Source organism: Ochotona princeps, chromosome 8 (assembly GCF_030435755.1).
Source record: "Ochotona princeps isolate mOchPri1 chromosome 8, mOchPri1.hap1, whole genome shotgun sequence".
In the NCBI taxonomy this organism is placed as follows: Eukaryota; Metazoa; Chordata; class Mammalia; order Lagomorpha; family Ochotonidae; genus Ochotona; species Ochotona princeps.
Genome location: NC_080839.1, coordinates 77,816,782 through 77,841,800, shown reverse-complemented (window position 1 = coordinate 77,841,800; position 25,019 = coordinate 77,816,782). Strand labels below are relative to the sequence as shown.

The following is a 25,019-nucleotide window of genomic DNA, read 5'->3' as shown; positions in this document are numbered from 1 at the left end:
AGGTTTGCAGTAACAAAACTATCCAACAAAAAGGCATTTTTCAAAAAGATTAATTTTGGGGGTCCAGGACATGGTATAGTGCATTTAACCTCCACCTGTGGTGCTGGCATTCCCTAAGGACACCAGTTCAAGGCCTAGCTGCTTCACTTTCGGTTCAGCTCCCTGCTGATGGGCCTGGGAAAGCAGGGGAGGGCGGCCCAGGTCTTTGGACTCTGGACCCACATGAGAAAACCAGAGGAAGCTCCTGGCCCTGTTCTGGCCCAGCTCCAGCGCTTGTGGCCATCTGGGGTGAATCAGCAGGCACAAGATCTCTGTCTCTTCTCTCTGTAACTCTGCCTTTCAAATAAAAATACACACGTCCTTTTTAAAAAGATTCATTTTTAATTTTACTGTCAAGGTAGGCATTAATCTTGCTCTCTTAACACAAGTGTAGGTCACATGGAGACTCTGGACAGCAGCTGACAGCAGCTAAGAGAATCCTGAATGGCCTCGGCAGTTCGGGCCCGGGCCCGTTGACCTACCCTGTCAGGTATGTTCACATATGTGCCGGCGTCCAGCAGGTCCTGGACGATCTCCGTGTGCCCCTCCTTGGACGCGATCATCAGTGCTGTATTCCCGTCCTTGTCTGTTAAGTTCACGTTCGGGTTCCTCTTCAGAATTTCTTTCACTGACTGTGTGTACCCTCCTTTTACCGCCACAATCAGTGCAGTCATTGAATTCTAGAAAACAGGAACCCATTAGCATATCTTGGAAAACACAGGGTTCAAGCCACAGCGAACACGTAATGTCTCTAAAGAGGTGGACCATCATGAACAAAATGCCAATATAAACAATCAATGAAATATAATTACATTTCAAAATAACAATATAAACAAATGAAAATGGACAGCAGTCGTGTTTTTATTTTTGAAGCTGCTTTCATTGAGCTGAGCCATCAGGACTACTCAGTTCTTTAGACGGTGTTGGACTCAACAGTAAACAAGCTCTCCCATTAACACGCTGAATTACAGCAAAACAGCTGATAGGAAGACTCAAAATTGAACACCTTATAAACCAATACAGCCTAAAGTGAAATCAAACAAGAAACCTTTGCAGTAAAATCTGCAGAAAAAACTAAAACAAAACAATGATTTCATGGCTGTAGGACAGTTAGTTCAAAGAAATGTACCAGGGAGGAGCAAAGGAAGGCGAGACATAGCCTTATACTCCTAAAATCATATCTATGAAATACAGGAAGTCTGTTCCCTCTACATAAATTTTAAAAAGAAAACAGCTATAGGGTATGTCAAGTAAAGTCTAATGTATGCTCCTTTATAGTGATCTATAAAACTAAAATTTGTAAAGCTGTTTTATTTTAGGTTGTTCAGTAATCACCTGTGAAAGAATGTGGCTCATTATCAAAGCTGCCTCTAGGCTCATTGTTATATTGTTCCTTGAGATTTAAATTTACATTTGGATGTCATGAATCCCCATCATTGATCAAAACCTTAATTCTCTCAGGAATTCAAATGACACAGCCTATTCAAAGCTCCATGCAGTCCTGCAGTCCTTGTCACAGAGATAAGCCTCTCCACCGGCCACCCCATCTGGAAAGAAGGTCCACCACAGGGCTGGCAGCTGTGGGTGCCCCAAGATGTGCCCTGGCACCATGGAACAGGAAGCCAGAATACACCCAGCAGGGCGGTGGCAATTAGGGCCTCTGCCAGCAAGGAAAACAGGAGGCAGGGCTGGGTCATGCCAAGCATTAGTCAATATGATTGGTCAAATACTCTTATTTGTTCGCAGTCACAGTGCAGTAGCATCTCAGAGGTCTTTACAAACCATTTCAAACAACAGAATAATTAGGTAAAGAGTCTGTGTTCACTAGCTCTTAAGCATAAATGTCATTTCCTTTAACTTTATTCTGATGTGCCTGAAGGAGAAGCACTAAGGCCTGACTGCTGACCACCAAGATGGACTTAACCAATACATAAGCCTTCCAGGTTTTAACAGCTGATTTATGATTTTGAATTTGTTTATTAAATAGGGGAAATGAGGCACCATTTTAAATACAAAAAAAAAAAAAAACCACTTTTTTTTAAAGAAAAAACTTTAGGGGCCAGCATTTGTGAGCCACATTAAGCTGCTGCTCCCATCTGGGAGCACCAGTTCAAGCCCTGGCTGCTCCACTTGTCACCCAGCTCCCTGTTAGCGTGCCTGGCAAGGCAGCAGACGACGACCCAGTGCTGCCGCTGCCACCAACATGGTAGATCCAGAGCAGCACCCGGCCCTGCTTCACACTGGCCCAGTTTCAGCCCTTACACCCATTTGGAGAGTGAACTAGCAGATGGCAGAGTTCTCTCTGTCACTCTGCCTTTCAAATAAGCAGACAAATCTCGAAAAGAAGGAAGGCAGATAAAGAAGAAATTTAAATGGAACTTTTTTCCATAAGTAATATCCTTTTTATTATTGTTCTTTTTAAAGTGTCTTTGTGCCGGAGTCCAGCTCCAGCCTGGGTTTCGGAACTCGGGAAGGGTGCATGGATGAGGCGCAGAAAGAAAGAGACGGACCACTAGGATTCCATGATGATAGTGGACACGGCAATAAAGCCATCTGCTTTATTTATACAGAATCAGTTAAATTCTGGCTCAGACTTTCCAGTCATGGTCAAGTGGGTGTTTCTAAGAACAACCCTGCCATCTGCTTTATCCAAAAATAATAGAAATTCCTGCTACCATTCTTACCCTACAACCTAATCTTGTATCACAAAGAAAAGGAGAACCTAAAGGTTAAGGAAAGAATGGAATCCTAAATACAGGTCCCTTGATTAGCATAAGGTCAATGGAGACAACCAAGACAGTAGGAATAATAGAAGGCCCTTTTGTAAGACATTATTATTGACATTAACCTCCAAGCTCACATTGTGTAAAAAGCCAGTCTCACCGTAGCAAAAATGCCTGGACAGATTAGAATTCTTCCGCTGAGCCGGCATAGTAGGCACAGCGAATGTCCAAGCGAAAAGCACCGACACACGGAGACCATGGTGGTGGTAGAAGTGCTGGGAGCCGTCTGCTCCTAAGCCTCCTTATTACATATTATCTCCTCTTCCCCCCAAGCCCATTAACGGGACAATAGGACCTCAATGAGTCTGCAAAGGCCAGGTGCTACTGCCGTAGGCCTGATTCCTGAGTGCTCAGCTAAAGCAATGTAAATCAGCTCCACAGCCCACAACATCTTTGTATTTATTAATTTACTTGACGTGCAAAAAGAGAGCCAGAGAGCCTATTCTTTGGTTCATTTCCTAACTGCCCAACGCAGCCTGGGCGGGAGCCAGGGCCAGGAATCCAGTCCTCCCCGATGGATCCAGACCTCCCCGACAGGTGACAAAGCCGGAAGCAAGAGCCGTCACCCACCAGCTCCCAGGACACACACCAACAGGAAGCTGGAATCCGAAGTGAGCCAGGACCTGAATTAGGCACTGGAGTATCCCAAGCAGCAGCTTAACCATGAGGTTAAACATTCACTCCACAACTGATATTAAAAACTATCTGATTTGGGCCCTAGTAGGGTAGCTTAGTGGCTCGGTCCTCATTTTGCCAGGATCCCATATGGGTGCCAGTTGCAGTCCCAGCTGCTCCACTTTCCCTCCAGCTCCCTGCCTGTGGCTTGAGAAGGCATTCAAGGACAACCCAAAGCCATGGGACCCTGCACCCGCGTGGGAGACCTGGAAGAAGTCCCTGGCTCCTGGCTTCAGGTTGGCTCAGCTCCTTACTAAGCATATAGTTTTAACATTAAATATTTAATTAAATACATACTAGTATTAAAGTTTATACTAAGAAAAAAAATGTTTCCTTGGGCCCAGTACAATAGCCTAGGGGCTACAGTCCTCACCTTGCACACACCAGGATCCCAGATGGGTACCGTTCTAAACCCAGCAGCCCTGCTTCCCATCCAGCTCCCTGCTTGTGGCTTGAGAAAGCAGTCGAAGGTAGCCCAAAGCCTTGGGACCCTGAACCCGTGTGGGAGACCCGGAAGAAACTCCTGTCTCCTGGCTTCGGATCGGCGCAGCACCAGCCGTTGCAGTCACTTGGGGAGTGAATCAGCAAACAGATCTTCCTCTCTGTCTCTCCTCCTCTGTATATCTGACTTTCCAATAAAAATAAATAAATCTTGAAAAAAAAACTCTCTCTTTAGGGTTTCAGCCTGTCAAAATGTATGCTCACTTGCAAAAGATCCTTAAAAGCACATTTTTACAATAGTTCATAATTTAAATATATTTGTAATACTCTTTAAGATAATAGAAACTGCTTGTTTTCCTAAATGGACATCACTTAAGAAATGGAGGAAAATCTTCCTAGGAACATAACCAAAAAAAACACTGTTTCTCTTTAACCAAAATTATCTATACCATTACATCTCTATTTATATATAGGTGCATATACATTATTGTTTATCTCTAATTATAAAAACATCTCTAGTATTATTACCCACATTTAATATTTTAGAAAGATACTCACAGCTCCTTCTTGATCCACATCAGCTCCCATGGCCAACAAATGTCTTACACATTCCAAATGGCCCTTCCGCGCAGCCCAGACCAAGGGGGTGGTGCCGTACTGTTAACACACAGGAAAGTCCCATGATCATCACAGCATACTCAAAACTGGCTCTGACAGGAATTTTATAAAGCAAATCACACAATCACCTTCTCAGATAACCATCTATACCAAGCATAATTTTAATCCTAGACAAATCCCATGTCCCCCACTTTATTTCTCCTGCACAAATGACTTACCACTGCGTAAAATGTCTTTTGCCTGGCTTGATTTAGCTTTCATGATCACAGCAATTTCTCTGGCCTGCAGTCAAGCAGCCACTCTTCTTCAGCATGCGTTCACGTTGATTTTCGAGTCGGCTGATAAGCAGCAGCCCACGTCTGCCCTCCCCAGAAGTTCACCCAGCAGCACCTTCTCCTGGAGTGCTGGTGAGCGCACTACGGAGCACCCATCACTCAGGCAGGACAGGCCTGGGGTCATGGCAACTTAGAGACCCATGAATACCCACACGACCAGGAAGTGCATGGGAGCCCATGGGCAGAAATTAACATGTATGAACTTCTACTCTCTACAAAGCCCTGTGCAACAAACTTTCAGTGTGGAAAGTGTGCTGTAATTCTGTGTGGTTCAAACAGCCACTAACACGAACACGATTAAGTGTTTGAAATGTAGTGGGTGGGACTGGGGACTACATTTCTGCTTTTATTTAATTTTAATTAACTTGAGCCTAAATAGCCACATATGACTAGCAGCTACTGAATTGAGTATCACCGCCCAATGTCCCAAGGCTGCCAACATGGCACACAGGGCAGAGCCAGGTAGAGCAGGAAGATGACAAGGCCTAGGCAGTAGGCACAGCAGGCACTGCCACTGCCTCCAGGCGGGAAGGCACACGGAACAAGGCAGCTGGGAGAGGCTTCCCTGGCACACGCTGTGTCTCCAGGCCCCCAAGTTGATGCTCTTTTCACACTCACCATCCGTGTGAAGCCCAGGTCTACAGACATAACCGTTGGCTTTTCCTTTTCTTTCTGTAAGTTCTGCTGTCTGACCCTTCTGATTTTCAGTTCACGTAGCACTTCTCAGAGCTCCCCAGATTCCCTTCCCTTGGGACGCCCTCCAGATAATGAATGAGCCCTCTGTCCCTGGCGCCCATCACTGTTGACTTGGTTACAAACCCACACCCCTACGTGACTGTGAGAACCAGCTCTGTGCAAGTGCCCTGTTCCCAGCAGCCACTCTGCACCTCTCCTCTCTGGCAGGTCACCCTTATTTCCTAGCACTCCAATCCCTCAAAATCAAGTGTCTGAAACTGACCACACAGCCCCTTTTCTTTCTTTCTCTGCTCATTCACTCCCCAAATGGCCACAAAGGCTGGAGCTAGGCCATCTGAAAACAGCAGCCAGGAGCCAGGAGCTTCATTCAGGTTACCCACACGAGTGCTGGGGCCCAAGTACTAGGGCCATCTTTCATTGCTTTCCCAGGCACGTTAGCAGGGAGCTGGAGCAGAAGTGGAGCAGCCAGGACTTGAACTGGTGCCCATATGAGAGTTCAACACCACAGGAGGCGGCTTTATCCACTATGTCCTTCATTAAAGATGAGTTCCCAGGGCCAGGCTTCTATGCATTCGGATTAGCCCACAGCTTGGGACAGCCAAATCCCGTTTCAGAGTGCCTGGATTCAAGTCTCGGCTTCACTTGGATCCATTACTGTGCACCCTGGCACTTAGCAGACGCTGCCTCCACGATCTGGGTCCCTGCCACCCTCATGTGAGACCAGCACGGAGTTCCAGGCTCCTGGTTTTTGGTCTTGCCTAACCCTGGACATTGCGGGATTCTGATGAGGAAACCAACAGATACAGGACCTGTCTCTCACAGTCATTCAAATAAGTAAGATTCAATTAATTAACATAAAAACCTATTACTATCAGCAATTAAAAAAAAACCTCTCAGTGTTTGCTCGACCCCACGGGAGGGACACTGTTAAACACCCATTTTTCTCCAGCACCACTGAGCTAACCTGCTACTCAACTGCATTCCTCTGCTCTGCACTCAGCCCTAGAGATTGCCAGGGTCCACAGGGAAGACACTCAGCCTGCAGTGAGGGTTCAGGTCTACCCGCACCTGGCCTCACTGACCACTCAGCACAGCTCTGCCACACAGGGCTCTCAGTACCACCCCAGTAGATGCAAGGCCTCTGGCTCCTATTTGCCCACACGGAATACAATCTCCATGGATATAAATTCTGCTCGTCCTTCAAGGTCTGGATGAAGTCAGTTGTGTCAAATATCCACTGGCTGTTCGCCTGCCAGTGAATTCCTCCAGCTCCTACTCCAAAGCCATCTGATCCGGCCCTCGCACTTCCCAGTGCCCTGCCTATGTACTTCTGTGAACAGAGACCTTTGCTTCTTTGTTCTCGCATCCTGTGCATTAAGAACAGGCTCGCACTGCACACGTAGGTACTAAGCGTCTTCCCAACATGCCCGAGTGACAGAACAGATCACATAACATCTGATTCTGGAGGGACTTGAATGCCAAGTTATATATAATTTTTCCATGGCCCGAAAGGACAGAATAAAGATTCATGACATAGTGTTTTGAAATCAGAAACATCAACAGAAAGCAGGACATCCATTTTAGACACACCTCAGCTTCAAAGAGTCAGTCCGAATTAGCCAACAGTACAAAATGCGATGCTGCTCAGTGTCACAACACGAATACATACACAGCCCTGCTGACGTCCTCAGTGAGCTGCTGCTCAGTGTCACAACACGAACACATGCACAGCCCTGCTGACGTCCTCAGTGAGCTGCTGCTCAGTGTCACAACACGAACACATGCACAGCTCTGCTGACGCCCTCAGTGAGCTGCTGCTCAGTGTCACAACACGAACACATGCACAGCCCTGCTGACGCCCTCAGTGAGCTGCTGCTCAGTGTCACAACACGAACACATGCACAGCCCTGCTGACGCCCCTCAGTGAGCTGTTGCTTTATGCAATACTCTGCCAACGGAACATTAAACACATGGAGTTCAAAACCATGCCCATCCTCAGTGCGCTCCCACCTGACAGCACTACGCATCCATATGAGAGTTCTCCAGAGTAAGGCATGCATGACTTTCGGCATCCCCAGAAGGTTAAGAGATACTGCTTTCCTAAAGAAATGTATACTTACATTCTAGCCCAGTTACAAAAACTAAATCCTAATAGTCATTACTCTACAGTTAGCCATGTTGCTATTCATCTGAAAGGAGCATAATTACCCCCAACAATGCCAAAACACCTAACAGAAACAACGGAGCTGCGAAATGTGCGTGTCTCCATGAAGCATATTCTCCAGCATAAGAAAGGCGTGGGGATCAGTCATTACAAGGCTGTTAACAGGGGTGCGCACCAATGGACCAGGCGGGGCTCTGACAGCAACAGGGACTTGGCAGGGAACGAACGGCACACCTCGGACCAGGCAGAGGGCATAGTAACCTCCCCAGCCAGGGGTGCTGAGTAAACACAGAGACAGAGCTCTCAGAAGGCTGGACAAGCAGCGACATCCAAAAGCACGCACAGGGTACAAGGCAAGAAATGACAAGAACAGACCCCGGGAGGCCACAGCCAGCCAGGAAGCCGAGCTGCATCCCCCTGCAGTGAAAACCAACACAGCTCTGCCAGAACAAGAAGGAGCAAGACCAGCAAGTAGGGGGTGCTGAGGACTCACAGACGCACAGCACGACGTTCCAGGGAGCTCTCCGCAAGTTATGACAACAAATTAGCTGTCTCTGACAAGTGCGGAAACTGAGGCCGGCCAGAAGGGCTTAGGCCACAGCACAGGAAGAGGAGCTGGAAACCTACCAGCCACCAGGGGGCGTCCGAGGAGTATGGGGCCCAGGGAGAGGAGAAGGGAAGGAGAGGTAAGAGATGGTGTTTCACACAGGAGAACAAAACCTGAAGTTCAGAAAAGTCATGCTTGCAAAAGAAGGCAGCAGGACTGAAGATGGAGAAAGAGCCCCTACAGAAAAGTTCAAATGACAAGGAATCCAGCTCTCTGCCTGTTTGCTTAGGCATGACAAGTGTGACATTAAGGACACTCAGCACACAATGGACATCAGGGATCCCGCTATGAGATAGAAATTTGTATTGATCATGTTCACACATAACACAGGCCACCACAGGGCAGTCCCAGGAGATCACCGCAAAGTAGAACCTACACAAGGAGTGGACACGACGCCCACGAGAACCTGCAGCCTCTGCCAACGTACCTTGTCAGAGCAGTTGACTTTCGCCCCATTCTGCAGTAACAGATGCACTATATCGGCATGGCCTCTTCCCGCTGCCCAAATGATGGGGTAAACACTGTACTGCTGGGATGAACCGGGAGAGGGGGAGGAAGGGGGGAGGAGGGAGAGGAGGAGGGGGAGGAGGAGGGGGAGGAGGGGGGAGGAGGGGGAGGAGGAGGGAGAGGAGGAGGGGGAGGAGGGGGGAAGGAGGGGGAGGAGGAGGGAGAGGAAGAGGGGGAGGAGGGAGAGGAGGAGGGGGAGGAGGAGGGGGAGGAGGGGGGAGGAGGGGGAGGAGGAGGGGGAGGAGGGGGGAGGAGGGGGGAGGAAAAGGGGGAGGAGGGAGAGGAGGAGGGGGAGGAAGGGGGGAGGAGGGGGGAGGAGGGGGGAGGAGGGGGGGAGGAGGAGGGGGAGGAGGAGGAGGAGGAGGAGGGGAAGGAGGAGGGAGAGGAGGAGGGGGAGGAGGGGGGAGGAGGGGGGAGGAAAAGGGGGAGGAGGAGAGGGAGGAGGAGGAGAGGAAGAAGAGGAAGAGAGGGGAAGGATAAACCCAGTTAGGTCCATGTTCACCATACACATTGGCAAAGGTAGGAGTGACACAAAGTAATGGTTTCTAAAAGTATGTTACACACCACATCTCAAAAACAGAAAGATCTCTGGCAACAGGCAAGCTCTTAACCTTAACCCAACATGTCCTACGAACATACTTACTTTCAGACTCAATACATATCATGTATTATCTAGCCAACAGGCAAGGGTACTAGGGAAATAAGATTAATAACAAAAACAACAGAAAAAAAGGCAAGGGTATTTTGATACATGTCTCTTTAAAACAATTTTCAGATCATGGATGTAAAGTCATAAAAATTAAGATGGCTTACATTTTCGTGGATAAAAAATGAGAAATAAACAGAACAGAAAAAAAGCCTCAGTTTGTCTTGACACCACCTTCTAATAACAGGTCTAACCAGATCTAGAAAGTTTCTGTCCACCGTGAAATTAAGTACAATTGGCCTTAAGCATTTCCTAAGAAAGTGTGCCACGCGCATACCAAACGAGTCCTGCATTAACGCTTACCAGACCAGTGACGCTGGGATTGGCTCCGTAGGAAAGCAGCAACTCCACGACCTCGGTCCGGCCTTTATAGCAGGCCCACATGAGAGCTGTCCACCCGCCCTAGAGAGAGGAACCGGCAGGGAGGGAGCTCAAACCGGGGCCCTGCTCCAAGTCCACCTGCCCTGATGAAGCTGCTCCCGGGAACACCTGCCTTCACACCACTGACTCGAGACAGTAATACCACGCGGTTTCAAATTCCCAGTGTTCCCGGGAACACACGTGGCCACTCCAAAGCTTGTACTCTGTCAGCACAATGAGACGGGCAGCCTTGCTGCTCCACACACCAATGACAGGAGAAAGCCTAGGGAACGGGCAGCCTGGCCTCCAAGCTGCTCAGCAGCAGAGTCACTCACTTTGGACAAAGACCCACTTCTTCCGGTCTCATTTTTCTCAACTCTACATTCAGAACCAAACGAGGCTCCAGACCACAGGACTGTTCCGAGAGTCCACTGGGTGACTGGCCAGTCACAGAAAAGTGTCCAAAGTGACTCACTCCTCTGGCAGATGGGCACAGCGCCTTTTATGGGACGCCGAGCATAGCAACCCCCTGTGTGTCATTCACGTGTGAGCAGGACGGCACCAACCACCTGGCTCGCATGACGCTCTGCCGAAGTGGCTGACGTCATCACTGTCTCTCCCTAAACTGTTACTGTAGTCCACTGACGCTTCTTTTGGGCAACAGAAAGGTTACATATGACAATCCGTGTCCTCCTATAAAAGTGAGTGAGTGTGTCACTCTGTCAAGCTTTGAAGACAAAGGTTACAGAGCTGACACCCTGTGTAAATCCCAGGGGCAAGCTGCACGCCCTTGGCCTAGGCGCAGCCTGGGCTCAGCCCCACGGCTCCACAGAGCAAGGCAGATCAGACCCTCCCACATGGCAAACCTGACTCACAGAGGTAAGCCAGACACCACCGCTCTCTCCACTGTCGTTCTGACCAAATATCACAACCTAATAACAGCTACAAGATACCAGCTTACGACATCTTATTAAACTTGGAATGTACACAGTCTGAAAATTACAACTCTAAATAAATGACAATATATATTTCTAAAACTATGCAGATTTATTCTTAAAGCCCTGTCTATAGGAAACTATTTTCTCAATTTTCTAAACACACTGATGTTGGTTGAGTTGTTCTTCAAGAATATTTCAGAATTTTAAACTCAGAAATAAACTAAAAATGATGACTTCCAAAAGAACTTCCAAAAGAGCGATTTTCTAACATCTGGGCTTGAAAGCACCTGAAACTTACTGCAGTACCCCAGGCTAAATCCTAAAAACATGGCCCTACCTCGTCCATAAACACGAGACTCTTGGCAAGGACACGGCTGATGAGCACGTTCCAGAAGGCACGTACCATGTCACGGTGCTCCAGGTTCACCCCGCACTTGAGCAGCTCCTCCACGATGTGCACGTGCCCTTCCTTGGATGCGGATATAAGTGCTGTCCAGTTATCCTTGAACACACACACAAGCACGTCATTCCCAAGGAAGCAGACACGGGTTGGCGTTGACCTACCCAATGACCCTACCACCCTGACAGGCCTGAGCACTCCACTCCTGCAGAGCCGCAGCAGGCTCTTCCTCCTGACGACACCACCTCGGGGCTCATCAGTCTCCCAGCCCAATTTCTGATCACACACTGCACGTCCAAGGAAGCAGAGCGCATCCCCACAAGCCTCAAAGCTAACCCTGCGGCTGGCAAGCCTGCTGGTCAGTGGCGGGCCTGGATCCTACAGCCCACGCAGCCAGTTAGCAACTGCAGGATACAGAACCTGTCCCCTTGCCAGCTTACCTAAAGGATGCACACACTCTATTCAAACTGCCACTCATGAGTATAACTGAACTCAAATAATTACTCAATTAAAAAAAGGGGGGGGCCAGGCGTGACACAGTAGCTTAGTGACTAAAGTCCTCACCTTGCTCCCTGCTTGTGGCCTGGGAAAGCAGTCGAGGACGGCCTAAAGCCTTGGGACCCTGCGCCCACGTGGGAGACCCAGAAGCTCTAGGCTTCATATCAGCTCAGCTCCTGCCACTGCGCCCACTTGGGGAGTGAATCAATGGACAGAATATCTTCCTCCCTGACTCTGCTTCTCTCTGTATAGCTGACTTTGCAATAAAGATAAATATTTAAAGAAGAGAAAAGCCACTGTGTGACCTTGAAAGCAATTCCAAAATCCCAGGGAAACTGGAGGCAATGTAACCTCCCCAAATGGTGACTTCTGCCTCACGGGATGCCAGGAAGGGCCGCATCTTCCACCCCGGAGCAAACTCAGACACTGAGGACGAGTTATTGTGACAGGGATTTACTCAGCGACATAGCTCCTGCGGGGTACTTGCGGGCAGTAGACCATTTACCCACAGTGCTCTCCGGTCAGCCACTGTCAACAACACATACATGAAGAGTCAAGACCCTTAAAAATGTGTTTACTCTGTTAGAAACAAGGATAAGATATCAGGCCCAGAAGAGCCATACCTAACAGTATCATTTGTAGTGTTTGGCTTTTAAATCACTTCTAGAAGCAGAGACAAATGCCAAGCTCATTGTTTCCACACATACCAAGTCTTCCAGGTTGCAGTTGGCCCCATTCTTGATCAGCTCCTTCACTATCTCCAAATTGCCCTGCTCGGCAGCCAGCATCAACGGGGTCTGGCCACACTGCGGGAGAAAAGACATGGAGGACTGACCCAAGCCTGGATCCCCACGGAACAGCCCTGCTCACCACGCCACACTCGCATTTTCATGAAGCTACAAGAAATACCCGTTATGTTTCCACAATTCTGGGATTTAGTAACATCTTTGAACCTCAAGTTCTGGCTTTCTAATAAATTAACAGTCAAAAATAAAATTTTTCAAAATTCCCATAATACTAACAATCTGTTTTGGCCCTGAAAATTCATTCAAAAATTAGTAAGCATGCATAATACTAGCATCTTGGAAGTGATTAACATAATGCAAATAAAGTCTCCGAATATCTATTTCAACTAAACTCTCTTACAGGCATAACATGACATACAATGCTTTTTTAATCACACATTTATGTTTTATCTAAAGTAGTTAGAGAAAAGAAAAATATAAATAATACCAGTAGTATGCATAATACTCACATATGCAACTTCAGTTATATTTTAACTTTTTTGTATTATTATTTCAAAGGCAGAGAGGGAAAAAGATCTTCCATCTGCTGATTCAGTTCCACATGGCCCTCCAGCTAGGCTGGGCTCCAGCTGAACCCAGGAGCACAGGACTCCCTCTGTCGCCCACACTGGGGACAGGGACCCAGCCACCTGAGCCCTCCCCCCCGCCCTCGCCTCTCAGGGCGCACACTGGCAGGAAGCTGAATGGGAAGTGAAGGTGGATTCCAACACCCTGCTCACATCATAGGTTTCTGAAGTCATCCTTATAATTTTAACACACAATTAAACCAGCTTTTTGCAGCCTTCATGCCACACATGGTCCCTTTGCCCTGGGGAGGGGAGCAGGGTCCGGGCAGCTGCAGCCGGGGGTCACCTCCACAGCAAGCCCCTCTGCAGGGCAGTTACAACCACCGCAGTCCCCATAAATGCCACATGGTGCAGCTGATTAGGAAGCACTAGGCTAGAGAGTGGCAAGATGCTAACTATAACTGATACTAATTCATAACATAATTACATGTTATATGATATTATATACTACAATTTTATTATATAATGTATATTATATTGTTTTATTACCATAATATAATACTAACTATTAATACTACATTTATAAAAACATACTAAGGTCTATGAGAAAAATGTACACAAAAATTGAGTTCAACTACACAAATACTTCATAACTACTCAGTGTGTATATCAACTTTGGGGAGGATATTTAATTTTTTTAATTATCAATCGTACTTCAGTCCTTTGCTTCAAACCCTTCAGTGTTTTCCAGTGTTCCTGGAAAAGGGTCCAAATCCTGACCAAAGCCAACAGAAGCCCTGTATGATGGAGCGAAGAGACAGGCTGCCCCTCTACCCATCTGGGCCACTCCCATCCCACATATATTTGAGCTTTCCTATCTACAGGAATCCTTGTCTGTAATTTTAATGTAAATTTTATTTGTATGATTTACAATAGACTATATCCTTCCTTCCCTACAGACTCTAAGCCCCATGCGGAAAGGAGATGGTTCATTAATGTGTTGAATTCTGTGCCCCAGGTACTCAAGTGCTTGCTCAGGGTCGGTGTTGTGGCACAGCACATAACGCTGCTAGCTGCAGTGCCATCACCCCACATCTGAGTTCCAGCTGTTCCACTTCCAACCCAGCTCTCTGCTAAAAGTCTGGGGAAAACACCAGAAGGTGGCCCAAGTGTATGGCTGTAAGCCTGCTTCTCAGGGGTCTTACAAGGAAGCCGGGACAGAAGCAACTTGACACAGCTCTCCAATGCAGGCTGCATGTGTCTAGCAGCAGCCTAAACTGCCCGTTGGGCCATAAAGGCACTGAGTGCCCCCGAAGCCCCCACCCCGACCCGGCACCAGGCCGACAACTTGCCCGCTGTGGCAGAGCAGCTCACCCGCCCTCCAGAAGGCAGGCCTCACCTCATTTGTCTCATCCACGTCTTTGCACTTCTCCAGAAGGGCTTTCAGAGCAGGAATGTTCTCCTCTTCCACGTAGTTTATGATACTCTGGGATATCAGAACCGACATCTTCACGGAGAGCTGTGGTTGGTCTTATCTCAACACCTCTTAAAGGCAAATTAGACAAAATACACATCATCTGTGGCTAGAAGAAAAACCCAAGCCACTATCAAAGCCATTACCATTCTTAACCTTAAAGCAAGGTACCCCCGCTTCCGGGCTGAGCCCAGCCGTGAGGACGCCGAGCACATGTCCTGTCCCAACCTCACAGCCGTCCGCCCGGGCGGATTTCCCCAAAACCTCTTGCTCCTAACATCTACACTCAATCCATGAGCAAACTTTTCTGGCTCGACCTGCAAATGCATCTCACACCTGCTTACTGTGCTGCCTCCATCACCAGCTTCCTTACTGCTCATTCCTACCTCCACGCTGCCTGCCCTACAGCAGACCCACAATGGAAGGGGAGGGATCTTTCCAAAGTGTAAAGCTGATCACAGCTACCAGAGGCTGGGCTGTAGGGTGGGCAGGCAAGGGGGGTGTGGCCAGAGGGGACGAAGCCTCACTCAGACAGGAGAGACAGGTTCTGCTGATCAGCTGGACACCAAGATGACCACATGTCCTAACAACATATTTCAAAACTGTTAGAAGAGTGGATTTGAAATGTTATCTCTCTCACACACACACTCACAGTGAGGATATGTCAATTGTTCCGACTGATCATCTCACACCTTATGTATGAATGCGAACAGGCTGGCGCCCACACATGCGCAGCAGGCTAGGAGGCTGCCTGCAATGCCGGCATTCCACAGGAGCATCAGCTCCAGTCCCAGGTGCTCCAATTCCAATCCGGCTGCTGTGCCTGGGAAAGCAGTGGAAGACGGTCCAAGTGCTTGACCCTGCACTCATGTGGGAGACCCTGAGAGGTTCCTGTCTCCTGGGTTCAGCCTGACCCAGCTCTGGCAGTTACAGCCATTTGAGGGTAAGCCAGCAGAGGGAAGCCCACACCCATTTGTTGCACTCTCTCTCTCTGTCCACACGTATGCAGTGTCTGTAACTTTACCTTTCAAACAAATAAATGAAATCTTTTTCAAAAAAAAACCTCATACTGTACCTACAGTCAATCAAAAATTAAAACCTGAGCCAGCACAGTGGCATGGGAGGCTACCTCTCCACCTGCAAGCACAGGCATCCCACACGGGCTTCATTCCTGGCTGCTGCACCTCCCATCCAGCTGTGCTATGGCCTGGGAAGGCAGTGGAAGATGACTCGAGTCCTTGGGCCCTGCACCTGCATAGGAGAGCCGGAAGAAGCTCCTGACTCCAAGCTGGGGATTAATCCAACTCTGAGCATTACAGATCTCTCTCTCTTACTCTCACTCTCTCTAACCCTGCCTTCTAAATTAAAAAATTAAAAAAAAAAACTTTTTCAAAAATTAAAATGTTAAGAGCCATCAGAACTACCTGGACAGCTATACAGCCCCATGCTCCGCACCCCTCCCTGCCCGGCCCGGGACTGTGACTTGGGTCTGAGTGGGCCCCAGTATCTGCAGGCTGAAGAACCACACGTGAACGCGACTGTGTCAGACTGCAGCCCTTTCTGCTCAAAGCCCCAATGGCTTCTCAAGCCCTCAAAATCAAAACAAAGGCTTGGGCCCAGTGCAATAGCCTAGTAGCCAGTCCTCGCCTCACATGCAGCGGGATCCCATACAGGCGCTAGTTCATGTCCCGGCTGCTCCACTTCCCTTTTAACTGTCTGCCTGTGTCTAGGAAAGCAGCTGAGGATGTTTCAAGCCCTTGGGACCCAGAACCAGTGTGGGAGATCCAGAAGAGGCTCCTAGCTCCTGGTTTCAGATCAGCACAGCTCCAGCCACTATGGCTACTTGGGGAGTGAATCAACGGACCAAAGATCTTCCTCTCTGTATATCCAACTTTCCAATAAAAATAAAAATAATCTTTAAAAGTAAATAAATAAATATAATTTACCAAAAAAAAAGGCTTTCCCCTTCACCGAGCGGACTCAAGTGGCACAACCTGGCACCTCCATTACACGTGTAATGTCACACCTCGCCCTCAGCAGCTCGCTGCGTGACCACGCCAAGCACTGCCCCATCTGGGCCTCTCCCTGCCTTGTCTGTCAGCAAACTTAACCTGGCCTGCGACGTGAAGACAGCAAGAAGCTTGCATGTGCCACACAGCAGCCCCGAGCACCCAGGCCCTTCCTGTCCCCGGCCTCCACTGCGCCAGGAGCACCATGGTGTTTGCTGCAGTCTCTGCCACAGCTGGAATATACACCGGGAACCGCATTAGATTCAGCTGAATTGGGGCCCGGCGGCGTGGCCTAGCGGCTAAAGTCCTCACCTTGAAAGCCCCGGGATCCCAGATGGGCGCCGGTTCTAATCCTGGCAGCTCCACTTCCCATCCAGCTCCCTGCTTGTGGCCTGGGAAAGCAGTTGAGGACGGCCCAAAGCTTTGGAACCCTGCACCCATGTGGGAGACCTGGAAAAGATTCCAGGTTCCCGGCTTCGGATCGGCGCGCACCGGCCCGTTGCGGCTCACTTGGGGAGTGAATCATCGGACGGAAGATCTTCCTCTCTGTCTCTCCTCCTCTCTGTATATCCGGCTTTCCAATAATAATAAATCTTTAAAAAAAAAAAGATTCAGCTGGATGTCCAAACATGAGTAAGCAAACAGACTCCATCAGGAACTTGCACCATATATTGATGCAAACTCAAAACTGACCTAATTACACTGTCCAATAGCACAAAACCTCCAAAAGAAAACAGCCGCAATGCGCTTGGATTACGAATTTTGTCAATGTAACTCTAAAAGTGGTTCATAAAAAAAGGGAAACTGATAAATCAGTTCATCACAATTAAAAACTGCTACTCTTAACAAAATGGCCGAGGACTCATACAGAACTGCTTTTCCCTCCATTTCCTGCACCTCTGGGCAGGAAGGCCTGCCCCCACCTGCACTGGGGAGTGAGTGTTCACAGACAGACAGGAACGGCGGCTGCGCATGTGCTGCTCCTGGGCCTCCACCCGCCAGGCAGGCGACAGAGTGCAAGTGCTGCGCTGCTGGGTCTCCAGCGAGAACTGAGGCTAGACTGAAGCCGGACCGCCCTGAGACCTCCAGGGCCTTGGGAGAAGCTCAACAGGGCTTCCGCACCTAAGAGGGGAGCCTGGCTTAGGGCTCAGAGTGCACAGAGTATTTTATTATGCAGTTCCATTTGCATGACATCTTGGAAGAGGACAACCACAGGGACAGAACACAGACCACCGCTGGGATCTAAGGCAGAGGAATGTGAGGCGCACAACGGGGTGCAGCAGAGTTTGGGGAGTTTGTGGATGTTCTATCTTCACTATGAGAGCACTCACACGACACAATAGACACAACTGCACACTTCACAAAGGAGAATTTTAATATATAGAAATTATACAAATGATAATGATGAAATAATATTCAGTCATCAAAATATTTCCCAAAAAACAGTACAGAGTGGCCAACACCCACATGGAACCTCTGGTTCAAGCCCCAGCCATGGAAAGCAGCGCAAGACAGCTCAGGTGCTGGGACCCCTGTCACCTGCATAGGACACTTGGACCATCCTCTGCTGCCTTCACAGCCACATTAGCAGGGAGCTAGAGCAGAAGTGGAGCAGCCAGGACTTGAACAGGTGCCCCATGAGTGCTGGCACTGAAGGCAGCAGCTTGACCCACTACTTCACAGCTCCAGACTCCTACGTTTCTGTGATACCGTGAGTTAAGTATCCCCCAGCGACACCAGTACCCCGCATGAGCATTGGTGGAAGGGCCGGCTGTGTTCCTCCGACAGGGAGAAAGGCCTAAGACGGCCCTGGCACCCCTGTGGGAGAGCCAGCGGAGTTCCTGACCTCAGCCCGGCCCACTCCTGTCACCGCACACACTCTCCCTCTCTTTCAAACGAATAAATCACTAATTTTAAACCTATCCCAAGTCCCCCATGGCCATCCCGGGCTCAAAGCTCCAAGCTGTCCTCTTACTCACAACGGAAACGCAAACGCTCATCCTGGACACAGGGCTGCTCTTTCCTCCCCCTCCTGCCTTGCCAGGAGCTCCTCCCTGACCTTGGCAACGCTCAGTTGCACCGAGCTGCTGGCCAGCTCTCACCAGACATAAGCATCCACCGGTCCCACCACCAGGGCCCAGCTGCCACGTTGCGTTGTTCTAGATAGTGCTTAACATCGCCAGGCAGCAAGTCCCTCAGCTTCCACCTTCAAGGCCCAGCTCAGGGGTTACCTCTCCTGGGTCCCACTCTGGACAGCTATCCTTCATGGACACTTTAAGAAATTACAGTAAATTCTTGGGCTTGGCAGCGTGGCCTAGTGGCTAAGGTCCTCGCCTTGATCCCATATGGCTGCTGGTTCTAATCCCAGCAGCTCCACTTCCTCTCTGTCTCTCCTCCTCTCAGTATATCTGACTTTGTAATAAAAATGGAATAAATCTTTAAAAAAAAAAAAGAAATTACAGTAAATTCTCACAATTATGAATTTCCTATGAAATTTCTACAAATCGAACCTCAGCTTTTCATCTTTAGAAACTGAAGGCTTGGTCACGTCAATAAATGGTCGTGGCATTAACTAGGATATAATCACACAAGCTATTTGCAACCTAAGACCTCACTTTACAAGTAGCAAGCCTGAGTGAGAAATACAAGAGAACCCTTAATACTACTCTTAGGTTCTACACATTAGAAATTACTTCAAAACACAAATGCAAATGTCTGCCAAAGCCTTTACTTGGATCATAGAGTTCTGTCCCCACAGTATTACACAGAACTGCGCCAAATGCATCAAACAAAAGTGGTTACGGCATCAACTTCCAAAACAAGACTGAAAACCCTAACCTTTCAAATCTCAGCCGTCGCTCCCTCACTGGCACGTGGCTCGGATAAACATGACCTTCATGTACTATAGGCACAGGAAGGTTGGCGCTCTTTCCTGACGACAGTGTTAAGTAGAACATATTAATAAAAAGGTTAAATCTTATAAATTGAAACTGTTTTGCCTTAAACTACCCAAAAGATGTCCTCTGAACTACTCCATTATCTTCTGTGTCATATAATTATATGAAAGCACATGCACTCCTACACAGCTATAACCCAGTTGGATTTAGCAGCAGTTTATCAGCAACCTATAATTTGCCAAGCTACGTGCTATGGGTTAGCACAGACAAGCTGAGGCAGCCATGACTCCTGCGCTGTGCGAGCCTCTCTGAGAGGCAGGGGCAGCAGGCACAGAGCGGACCTGACACACCCGAGGGGCCGGGACTGAACATCTTGACTTCACACACAGCTTGTCAGGAAAAGTACCTCGGTCAGCTTTGCCAACTGTTTGACATGATCTACTGTGAATTCTGCTCGTTCGCACTCCCCGACCCTTGCTTCTCCAGCAAGCTTGTGTGTGCTCGCAAACCGCATCTGGCCCCAGCCCGTCCCTCTGGGTTTTAATGACTTGGCGGCCAGGGGTGCAGGCAGGCAGGCAGGTGGTGGTGATGATGACGCTGGGCAGCACCCCGCACAGAACCCTGCCAGCCTTGGGCGACGCCTCATCGTGCCCTCACCTGAGACACCCTCTCAGGAGAGCCACACTGAACACACTTAAACATCTGCAGTCTTATTTTTCAGCAATCTCGTAAATCAATGACAGCACTACTTTTCATTTTACGACATAACAGGTTTGTATTCACCAGGTAACGAGCCTCAAACAATGTGAAAGGCCAGGATCACAGTGACCCTGCCCTAGTGACAGGGTGAGCTGAAGCTAGTCTGAGGCAGGAAGTACCAGAGGAAGCCCAAGCACGGTCAGTTCCGGAGCAGCGTCAGCACTCCAGCACAGAAGCGGGCTCGACCCCTCGAGGAGGGGTGGGCATGTATGTTTGGAAACGAACACACGACATGCAAGAAAAAGTGCTGAGTGAGCGCACTGCACGCCAGAGACAGTAACAGATGTGGGACAGTAACTTAGAAGGGAGAGCGCGAAGGCCAGAGAGGAACCTTTCCGAGGACTGTCTCCCCGTGTTCCCACGTCCCCAGAACCCACCATAACTAGCACAAGTGCAGACCGACAGCACAGGCACACTACGCACACACTCATGTAGACACGCATGCACATGTGTGCGTACACAGGTACTTGTGCATAGTCATATGTACGTACACATATACTCACACACGAATACAGTCACATGCACACACATACACAGGTACTATACATGCATGTATACAGCCACATGTGCTCACACACATACATGCACACGTCTCCTTCATCAGGCCTGCCTTCAGCCACGCCCAGTGATGTGCACCCCACTGGTGATCACGCACCTGGTACAAAGATAGGCTGGGCCAGGCACATTCCTGCGCGGGTCCCTGGGAGCCCTGGGTACAATCACAGCCTTGAGAGAGCTGCTCAGTAGATGGAGAACTGACAGGAAGACAGACAAAAGGTGCTCCTGAGCTCTGGACACAGGCAGGTGCCTGTGGTTCTGACGTGTTCTTTTAGTTTCCTAACTCTCCTTTTCCCTCAGGTTACTTGCATTCTAAACCCTAATCACAGCAGCCGAGAAAGCCAAGAAACTGACATCCTGGGCCAAAGCTGCAAGAAGGGAGTGGCACACTCTACAGGATGCTAGAGAAATCAATCTCCTGGGATCTCACAGCCATCAGAACCAGCAAGTCAGCTTGCCCACAAGAGAGGGACCCCCGAGGAAGGAGGGGAGAGACAATGGGGGCTGAGTGGAGGAGGAACAAACAGCAATAACAGATCGCGGAGGAGTAGATGCGAGGACAGGTGGCTGGAGAGGTCGCCACCAGCAAAGCCAAGCCTTTCCTCCGGCCAGCACCCAGCCTGGGAGCACTGGGTTGCGGGGAGCTGAATTCCGAGGACTGGAGCAATGGACCCAGTCACGGGAAGCCCACTTCCCCAGTGTGTATAACAGGTTTTCTCAGACCTGCCCGCATCAGTAAGCCTGCTGAATGCACACGGCACACGTCCCCGCAGACCTGGGGTGGGGCCCGAATCGGACATTGTCACAAGATTTCGGGGTAACCAGTCCTCGCTGGGAAGGCGAGAGAACAAACAGCACGGCTCCTGGGGTCGGCAGGCTCTGCACCCCGCGCCTCTGCACCGCACCCCTACCTCGGGCCGCGAGGTCCCCAGGGGCCCAGGTGCGGCTTCAGCCTTCACAGCAACCGGACCTCACCAAACCGAAGGCAGGCAGTCCACGGCCAGCGCGCACGGCGGCCCACGGGAGCGGGGAGGCCCGCCCGGGCCCGAGAGGGAAAGCCGGGGGAAAAGCCGCCCCGAGGCTGCCCGAGCCCCGCCGCCCTGGCCTGCGCGCCCCGGGGCCGCCCCGCCGACGCCCGTTCGCCCCTCAGCCCCGCGGCCCTCCCAGGCCCCCGCCCGGCCCCCGGCCCCCGGCCCCGCTCACCGTATCGTCTCGCAGCGTGGCCTCAGAGGACCAGGCCCGCGGCCAGGGCGGGACGGGCTCGGCCGCCAGCCGCGTCACAGGACGCGAAGCCAACAGACCGCGGCTTGAAGCTCGGCTCCCTCACCACACCCAGCGGCCATTTTCCTCCTTCTTCGCGAACTGACAGGTCACGTGGGCGCTGGCGGGGCGGGGCGGCGTGTGGCCACGCCCCCTCGGGCCGGGCGAGCCTGACCGGGCCTGACCGGGCCTGACCGGGCGGCCTGGGGCTCCCGGGACGCGCAGCCCACTCGGGGGAGGCGACTCCCGCCCCGCGCCGCCCCCTCCCTCAGCTTCCAAAGGCCCGGCTGACAAGGGCCGCCATGTTTTTTTTTTGCTGTCATTGTCACTCTCCTTATTGTCCATTGATCATCCCTGTTCACCTTCAGGACCAGGCTTAGCTAGAGGACTAAGCCGCCATTATACCGTCAGGGGACACTGCAGTCGCTGCAAACGCCTTCCCGGTCGCCCGGTCGCCCTGTCCCCATGCCTGTACATTGACACACCAGACCTTCCAAGCAAGGCCGCCTCCCGTGTCGTCCCCCACCTCAGCTTCCCTCAGCCTCCCCCATTTCCTCCTCCCAAGTCAGTCCCACCCGGACCCTCCCCAACCTCCACTTCTCTGCTCCTCAGCCTTCTTCTCCCCTCCCCCTCCCTTGCCCACCTTGCAGAAGGTGCCTCCCGCTGGCCAGCTGCGAACGGCTCTGGACAGCTCCGGGTCAGCCTCCACCGCCCTGTCGCCTGCTCCCCCGGGGCTCCCTGACCACGGGAGCTGCCAATTGCTCCTCCCCAGGTTCCAGCACGCTTCAGCTGGCCACAGGGCTGGGCCCCTGTGCTCCCCCGCCTGGCGTGGCTGACCCTGTGCTTTACAGCCACTCAAAAGGCCTTGCCCTTACCTGCCAGGTGCCGTGGGGTTCTTTGCTCAGCTCAGTACAGAAACAAAAAGCTGAGAAGCAAGTGCCAGTGCATCCAAAGCTTTGCTGAAGCGCCCCGCTGGAGAGGTGACCCGGTGTGGTGCTGCGGCACCGCCTCAGCTTGGAGGAAGGCTTTTCACCTGACTGAGGAGCAAGGGAAGCAGCAACCGGGGTGGCCAGAGAGTGGTTGTTGGGAAGGAAAGAGCTGTGGCTGGTTTTCCAGAGGGCAGCACTCAACAAGGGGTTCCCACCACTCCCCACCCCCACCTTTACTGAGCCGGCCTCACTTGCTGCCTCCCCTGCCAACACAGGACATCAGAAGTCACGGTGCCCTGCCCATCACCTGACTCATCCCCCTGGTCAGTCTTCCTGTTCAGTTGATTGATGGGGGGGCGGGACTTGAGCTAACTGGTGTCTGAGAGGTGGGGGGAGGTCTCTAGGTCCTGGGGTGCTTAACCTCAGAGGGAATTTCTGCTGAGGCAGCAGCTTCCCTCTGGCTGTACACCTGCTCCACTGTGGCCGGCCTTGCCCAGCTGCCATGCTAACAGGTGCTGACCTAAGAGCCCCCAGCCTATAAGGCAGAGTCAACACCTCACCTTCCCAAACACAGCTGCTGTGGGTAAAAGCAGACTCATACAGCCGTCCCCACTGGGGTGCTGCAGGCCTGATGCCAAGGGACAGCTAGTCCTCCCTGGTTTGAGGTCCCCTCTTGCGGGAGCCTCCAGTCTGTCCCTCTAGCTGGGCACACAGGGCCTGTTGACCCCTCTGCACACCTGAGGGCTTGCTGCATGACCTGCTACAGCAGCCCAGCACCTGGCCTGAGCAAGAACTGCCCAAAATCTGTCCTCCTGGCCACCTCATCGGCGTTCCTCCCACTGCTCCCCAGCCACTGCTTCCCAGCCACTGCTGATGAAATCACACCCCAGGAGGTTCCGGAAATGCCAAGGCCGGGCCGCTGTCAGCTTGGACTGTCCACAGCCTGTACCAGAGGCCCTCGTTTCAAATCCCCAGATTTGCCATCCATCCCAATCTCCTATGGATGCACACCCAGGAGAAGCAGGTGGTATCTCAAGTTCTTGGCTCCCCACAACCCACGTGGGAAACCTGAATTGCATGTCAGGATCCTAAAACCCAGCCCAGTCCCAGGTGGTGTGTTTGGGGAGACAACCAGCACATGCAAGATTCTCTCTCTCTCTCTCTCAACCTGCCTTTCCCTCGAACTCTTAAATAATTTCAAACGTAATTCCTAATAATTAAGACTGGCTGCCAGAGCTGGGAATGTGGATTTTAAACCTCCTCTGCCAACTGATTCTAACAAAAGCAACACTTGTCAGACTTGGTGGGGGTTCCCAGGGTGTCTAAACCCATGATTTCAAGGACCAATACAAATCTGAGAACCCCTAGAGGCCAGCAGGTGTCCTTGCTTCAAGGGACCACTGACTGTGACACAGTGGGCTGGCAGGACTTGGGTCCCCAACATAATGACGTCTCAAGAGTCGGCTAGACACTGCGCAGCTTTCTGCACTATGGCTGTGGACAGAGCAAGACCCTGGAGTGTGGGTGCCAGCTTAGGGGGCCAGCATTGTTGAAAATAATGGCCTGCCCTATTATGTCCACTTTGAGAAGGGCTGCACCTAGCCCACCACACCCCTGTAGCCTCCCTGAGCCTCTGCCTCCAGGATATCTAGTTCTGTAGGATTGCTCAGTTAGGGCACCTGCCAGTCCTGGAGCCCAGGAGGCAGACTTAGCCTCAGCCCTACACCAGATTCGGCCACCAGGTGTGAGCCACACTGGGGATCGTGAGCCTAGAATCCTAGCAGAAGGGGGCGGTTCTGGGTAAATCGCTCTACAAATCCCAATTTGGGGAGGTCCAGATATTGGGCCCCTCTCCCACAGGAAAGCCCTCCCCACTCCCCGGCCACCAGCCTCAGCACAAGTTGTGAGCCGTGCGTCAAGGGCAGTGTGAGTGTGGGCAAGAACGGCGAGGCCGGACGAGCAGACACTGGCCTGGAGGAAGAACTAGAAACCCTTTCTCCCATGAGCCTGCCTTTCAGTGGAAAGGAGGAGGGGCAGGATGGACTGAGCGACCA

At 50.8% G+C, this 25,019-nt stretch overlaps 1 protein-coding gene across 2 annotated transcripts in view; it reads right to left on the bottom strand.

Annotated features, from left to right (window-relative positions):
- Positions 1-14,629, bottom strand: part of KIDINS220 (kinase D interacting substrate 220) — an 82,659-nt gene extending 68,030 nt beyond the window's left edge. Inside the window, exons 1-7 of one of the 2 annotated variants that reach the window (XM_036498028.2) lie at positions 14,479-14,629; positions 12,475-12,573; positions 11,273-11,371; positions 9,875-9,973; positions 8,786-8,887; positions 4,497-4,595; positions 522-719 (exon numbers count right to left, since the gene is read on the bottom strand). In XM_036498028.2, coding sequence (XP_036353921.2) covers positions 522-719; positions 4,497-4,595; positions 8,786-8,887; positions 9,875-9,973; positions 11,273-11,371; positions 12,475-12,573; positions 14,479-14,586 — 804 coding nt within the window. In that variant the 5' untranslated portion in view covers positions 14,587-14,629. The remainder of the gene's footprint in view (positions 1-521; positions 720-4,496; positions 4,596-8,785; positions 8,888-9,874; positions 9,974-11,272; positions 11,372-12,474; positions 12,574-14,478) is intronic. The other variant, XM_004582590.2, reaches the window with a different exon arrangement.
- Positions 14,630-25,019: the final 10,390 nt, after the last annotated feature.